Below are 6318 nucleotides of genomic sequence, written 5' to 3' on the forward strand. Positions count from 1 at the left end.
AAATGTGTGTGGTTAATCAATCACTTTCGTAGCGACAAACATCCATTATTCACTCTTCCGCCAGACTGACAGTCACGAGGGACGAGTGGCGATTGGCGCACTGAAAGTTAAATTGAGTTTAAAGGGCTGCGCCACCATCTCCTCCGGTGCCGGGTTACAGGTGCTAGGGCCCGTGGAGATCGAAATCTGAAGACAGAGAGACAAAAGGGAAAAGGGAGAGGAGGGGAAGAAAGAAAAGCAAAGAGTGGAATGGAAGGAATGTCATGATTGTCATGATTCTAGTAACAAGTGAGGGGCAACGCCTGCTTCCTTCATCAAATCTTCTTTTCTTTGCTTTGCTTTCGTCCTCTTCTCCTCTTTGATTAAACTAAAGCTCATTCTTTTCAGCAATTCCCAGGATTTTCTCCCCAACAAGGGGTCGGAATTATGGAAAAGTTAGAAATGAATAATGAAAGGCTGTTAGGTTTATGTGGTTTTGCGCCTAAAAACATCCGCGCTCAACCCTATGCACTCCCATGTGATTGTCAAACTCTTTTGGACCATTCCGCCGCGTGTGTAACCAACCACTCGCTCACACCTCCTGGAGGCTGGATGCCCCCAGTTGCTTTGGACAACTAAAACTAAATGTGATTCCGTCTTATGTTCCAAGCTGCTCCCTCCCTCGTTCCTCGGTCTCTCAACCCCCACTCGAACCCCCACTCGCGCCACTGCCGCACTCAATCAACATTCATTCATCCATTCATTCATTCATTCACCTATGCCTTTGACTTTAGGATATACGAGTACATTTAAAAATAACGGAATCATGAATTGGGTAGGGTTGGACCCACAGGATGTTGAACATAAGCTGGGTCCTAGTGGATAAACCCGAGGTGGGCGATGACCACTTGAATTGGATTGTATCATTTGATGGAGACATTAGAAATTCTCAAAAAATGCTGAAGCGTTTGAGGTATAATGCAATGAAGAGCTAAGAAAAGAGCAAAGGATGAGTTAGAAAAAAGAGAGCATTTGTTGCCATTTCTTATTTCCAACTTATAAACACATATTGACACATAAGATAAAAAAGAGCTAAGAAAAAGCTCTGTAGCCTCGTTACATTGTCTTCACATCTTGTAAGAGTCATACGAAGAACCCATCCTAACCTTTTTAATAGATCTATATTCCTATATATATATATATATATAATATTATCTATTTAACTTCAGAAGGGAAAAAAAGAAGCTAAAAATAACTCATTTTCCAAGTATAAACCACAGATTTTGCATAAACCCCACCTTTTTCTCTCTCCTTAATCACCTGGCCATCGTTCTAAAACAAACCCCAACACACCCTAAAGCAACACTAACGGATGGGGGGAATATTCCGATCACATCACGGAACAGCTGCTGGTGTTCTCGTCACTGAAGAAGTGGGCGTACTCCGGGGTCGCCGCCGGGTGGTATTGAGCGGGCATGTACGGCGCGTAGGCCACCGCCGGTGGTGGCCGAGCATACGTCATCGGCTGAAACCGCTCCCCTCCATTCTGTCTTAGCTGCTGCTGCTGCAACTGCTGCTGCTGCTGCTGCTGCATCATTGCCGCCAAGTACTGCTGGTGATAGGGGTTTCCCGCCATTATCTCCGGCCCTGCACCCTGGAAGTACGCACCCGCGTTCATCGGCAATCCTTGAACGGCCCGAATATTCTGTTGGGGAGGCATATTTCCGTGGACCATTTCGGGCATTGGTGCTGCTCCACCCCTTAAATCCATCTCGTGAAACCCTTGACCCATATCTTTCGGTGGCCCACCGCCCTTCTTACCACCACCTTGAAGATTATTGTTCCCGGCGGCGGCGGCGCCACCGCCGCCACCATTGGGCGCGGTGGGGGGGTTCTTGTTATTGGTGCCTCCATTTTTACCGCCGTTTTTGCCACCGCCTCCCCCTTGGTTCTGATTTTGGTTCTGGTTTTGATTAGGATTCTGGTGCGGCTGCTGATTTCCTCCTCCTTTCTTTCCGCCGTTACCATTCTTACTGTCGTTGTTGTTTCCACCCTTAATAGGCACTTGCACGGGCTTATTGCCATGACCATTTCCACCGCCACCGCCTTTCTTTTCATTTACAGGAAGCATGGCATGGGGATTCATGAGAGGCATACCCGGACCAGGGCCATTCATAGGCTTCATTTTGTCTTTCAACTTCATCAATTCCTCCTCTTCATCAAAGTCATCGTCAAATTCATCATCAAAGTCCTCATCATCAAAGTCATCAAACTCATCGCTTAAATATTCATCTTCTGGCAAATTGAACTTGACTGATTTCGGGTCCCTGAAAGGAGGTTTCATGTCCATCAATTGAGGAAGCTTCATATCTTTCAACCCTTTCATCTGTTGCAGCTGTTGAGGCAGTGGCTGCATGGGGACCTTTTGGTCCTTACTGCCCTTTTGAGATTTAGCATCCTTTTGGCCTTTGTTATCGATTTGCATATTCTGAAACTGTTTGCTCAGCTGATTGATGTTGTTGAAGTTGTTGTTGCTGTTGTTGTTGCCACCCTTTCCGGAAGACCATGGCTCTGCATGTTTGCCGGATTTTGCGAGCTTCTTTATGAGAGTGGCTGGATCAACATTGCCTGAAACTGTCACCTTCCCCTGTTCTGCATCTATTGAGGTCGTGTAGACACCTAAAGACGGTGCCACCAAAAAGAGTATCTGTGAGATGACGAAAGGCTGAAAACTACCCATTGGCATTGCTGAAAGGCATAGACCATTTCAAGACCTCCGCAGGGGAAAATCCTTGGATGAGAAAATTGATGACCTTGAAGTTAAAACTCCAGAAGAGAACAGAAAAAAATTAGCACGGCTTCAAAAAGTGCAAAAAACAACGACTCGCCAACCAATTTGTCCAAAAACTAGTAGCCGAGGAAAAGAAAACAGTAATATCTCGAGTAAAAAACATAAATTTACCCAGTAAAATTCTTGCATATATGAGAATCTTTTGATAGAGAAGCAGATCTGACTTCCAAAAAGGTAGAATTTTAATTAAATACTGAATCTTTTTTTCCACGCGAACGAATACAATCGAAGGAAAAAAAAAAAAAAAAAAAACCAAAGCCCATTTCTAAATCCATTACGTCAAGGAAGAAAAACAGGGACTTAAAATTCCAAAGTTCCTCCGCAGATATTAAAGCCCGTACACCGACGACAGTCATTTGAAGAAATGAAAACAGGAGAGCGAAAAATAGAAATGAAACGAGGAGATACCGTCTATTTTCTGGAGCAGTTTCTTCACCTTCTGCTTGCATCCATCACAGTGTATATTCACTTTAAGAACGCAGGTCTGCAAATCGAAGAACAAGCTCCAGTCACTTGCGAAAAAACAGAAAAAAGAGGCAGCGAAAAAATGTGATTTTGAGTTAATGAAAAAGGAAAAGTAAAAGAGTACCTGGATCTTCAAAAACTTAACGTCCTCTTCTTTACTCATTCCGTCCACCGAAGAAGAGGCCCAGAAGCTGAGACAAGAAAGAGATCAAATGCCAAGAGATCTGAGCGAGAGTCAGAAACGGAAGAGAGAAGAGAAGGGACTGAATGACAGGAGAGGAAAAAAATATCCGAGAGAGATCTTTCTTCTTGGTGGGTTTCCTCCAACCAAAGAGAAAGACAAGGTGTGGGATGAAAAGGAGGAAAATATAAACACGAGGGTCTACAGGTGTAGTTTATTGGGTCCAGAAATAGAGAGGGAGCAGTGGTGGGTAGACATTAAAACGCCAGTCTACCGTTTCTGGAATGCGTTTCGTTCTGGGAAAGAGAGAGTGAGAAGGAGGAGGAGAGAAGAGACAGAGAGGCAGCTCTGGCTTGGACCTTTTGCCCTTTATTTATGTACTTGGGTTATTTTCTCTTTTTCCCCTTTCTTTTTAATTAGGCCAAGGAAAGGCCTCTCTGCAGTCGGCTTGGCTTAAGAGAGAAAGCCGGCTTGAAGCATCATCTTAAGTGGGGACTCGGGAGAGTATTAGTTATCAATTAATGATGATAAACAATAAAATAAGAGCAAAGAGAGAGAAGCCATTAAATGAGTCAGAACCAAATTCACGCTTACAGTAAATGCCACTAAATGACCTCCGTTAAATGCTGAAACCCCTGACCATTTTTTATTTTCTTCCAACATTTTACTTCGATTAATCCTAACCGGTCAAAACTGATTTTCATCTTCCCTATTTGTGGTAAAACTCGAATTTGAAGTTCTCAAGCCCATGTGTAGCATTATTTTATGTGTTTGGTATCCACCAACTCTTGGTTGTATAACCTAATATGAACTTGTAGAACAACTTTCAATTTTGAAAATTTGATTTTTTTAACTCAAAATATGGCCATAATAATAAAAAAAGATGTATAATGATTATTAATTAATATTCTTAAAAAAATTAAAAAGGGAAAAAGAATTTATTTGAGAAGATAAATAAATAATCTTCCTTTACTAATCAATTGGGCAGGTGAGCTAGCAGTTCGGGGTATTGCTCTTAACCCAAACCGTCTAACTCATAAACCTGAGGAAATTATTCAACATTAAGTTGGCCATGAATCAAATTATGATTTACAAACTTTGTCATGTTTTCAGTAATCATGAAAATTTAAAATAAGACAAACATGCTAGTATTGCTAATTGAATGCTTTGTTCCATCATTTTAAGAGACACAAGAAGGACATAATCATAAAAATACATGTACAAAAAATTAATGTTGCTTGTCTTAGAGATTCATATGGATTTTGAGTTGGGCGACACGATACCTATAATATATACATATCAAAGTTTAATTTTTTACTACCAGTTAGATATGATGCATACTAAAGATAACAACAATACATAATAAATATTTATTGACCTAAATAGGAGTAGGCGGATTAGTTTACTTATAAACCTAAGATAGTGCGTTAATTCTATCAAACAACCACAAATTTAGAGGCAAATTCAAAAGCTATAACCTCACAAGGATTTATAGATCAAACTCAGGTTGCTACATATCCACTCCCTAAGGTGCTTGCACTTCAAAATTTAATGCACTATGTATCAACCGAACTTTTTTTTTATAAACAAATGACTGCAATGATTAAAATTACTACAATTACCCCGCTAAAATCTCACTCAAAAAGGTTAATTGAGTGAGATACAATGTAAAGTTGACGTGCTTTACAAGGGAAACACTAAAATGCATCTTAAATAGGATGCTTTTTGACAATAAATAGAGCACAAAAGGAATATGCCTATAGATGATCCTGAGAAAGAGATTGCAACTTAAATTCAATCTCAATTGATGATTTTAAAGTCGAGGCTCAAGAGATTTAACACAAATATAAGTGTTTTGAAAAACTACTAATTAAATACCCAAACATTTTTTCAAAACTCAAAGGCCAAATCAAATTTAAACAATTTTGAATGATTTCAACATACACAAAATCTAAGTACGAACAATGGATTTTATACTACGAAAATTAGTGTACTTCACTTCCTTGAAAACCTTGAGGTTTTCTCCTCTTCGAATCAAGTGTCATCTCAAAGTTGGTACGAGTATTTGAGAGAGCTCAAAATCATAATAAGAAGTCCTTGGTGAATAGTTTTCATGTAAAAGTCTCTTAAATATAAAGAACTTCAATGTTTACAAAAATAGTTGTTTAATATTAACCTTTTGTCATTTTGTAAAAATTGATTGAAATGAAGCTCAAAAGCTATGAAAAATACTTGAAGATTTTTTATTTTAAGTTGTTGATCACAGTAGTAGATCACTTACAAGTTTTGAAGACCTATAATGGCTCAATCAAAGTTCAAAATCTTCTTCTGCAGTGTCTTGGGCAACAATGTTTAAACAATCACCTTTGTTCGAATAGTTTGTGTTTCCATAAAAATTTTTGTTGGTTTCATTTGTTCGACCAATCTCATTTCTACTGGAGCTTTTTTGGTGCACTTTGTTCAAATATTTACCATTATTAGAACATTTTTTTATTTTTTTTACCGGGGTTTTGTTGGTGTGCTTTGTTAGAGTGCTCACTATTATTAGAACATTATCTTTTTTATAGAGCTTTTTGTTGGAGTACTTTATTCAAACAAAAGACAATACTTGAATATTAATGTCTTTTCACAATAATTTATGTAGAAAGGGTTTGTTCCAACACACCATTTGTTCAACATTGAGTTATTGATCTCTTTTAAGTTGGAATTCGTTGTTCAAAAAATTCTTAAAGGCACACTACTAATATTTAAGTTATTTGTTTTCACCAAAACTATAAGAATGTAAATCTTGACACCAACATTCTCATGCCCTTTTAGTGATGACGAACACCTTCTAAGAATA

The 6318-nt window shown here is 39.1% G+C and overlaps 1 protein-coding gene across 1 annotated transcript; it reads right to left on the reverse strand.

The window, feature by feature from the left end:
- Positions 1 to 995: 995 nt before the first annotated feature.
- On the reverse strand, positions 996 to 3825 carry LOC137958986 (heavy metal-associated isoprenylated plant protein 33-like). The gene is made up of 3 exons (XM_068806228.1): positions 3420 to 3825; positions 3239 to 3314; positions 996 to 2658 (listed from the first exon to the last, which is right to left on the reverse strand). The coding sequence occupies exons 1-3, from the start codon at positions 3456 to 3458 to the stop codon at positions 1370 to 1372; spliced, it is 1404 nt and encodes a 467-aa protein (XP_068662329.1). The 5' UTR covers positions 3459 to 3825; the 3' UTR covers positions 996 to 1369.
- Between the last annotated feature and the right edge of the window lie 2493 nt (positions 3826 to 6318).

This window comes from Aristolochia californica, unplaced genomic scaffold, assembly GCF_029961685.1.
Source record: "Aristolochia californica isolate CCGP_79_NKW_82.1479 unplaced genomic scaffold, dmAriCali1.0.hap1 SCAF_3, whole genome shotgun sequence".
NCBI lineage: Eukaryota > Viridiplantae > Streptophyta > Magnoliopsida > Piperales > Aristolochiaceae > Aristolochia > Aristolochia californica.

Excerpts from the sequence above, each read along its gene's own strand:
- LOC137958986 (XM_068806228.1), bottom strand. The coding sequence starts at position 3,458 with ATGAGTAAAGAAGAGGACGTTAAGTTTTTGAAGATCCAG. Across the intron at positions 3,315-3,419 it reads TTAAGTTTTTGAAGATCCAG|ACCTGCGTTCTTAAAGTGAA; the intron begins GTACTCTTTTAC and ends TTCGATTTGCAG. Across the intron at positions 2,659-3,238 it reads ACTGCTCCAGAAAATAGACG|GTGTCTACACGACCTCAATA; the intron begins GTATCTCCTCGT and ends CACCGTCTTTAG.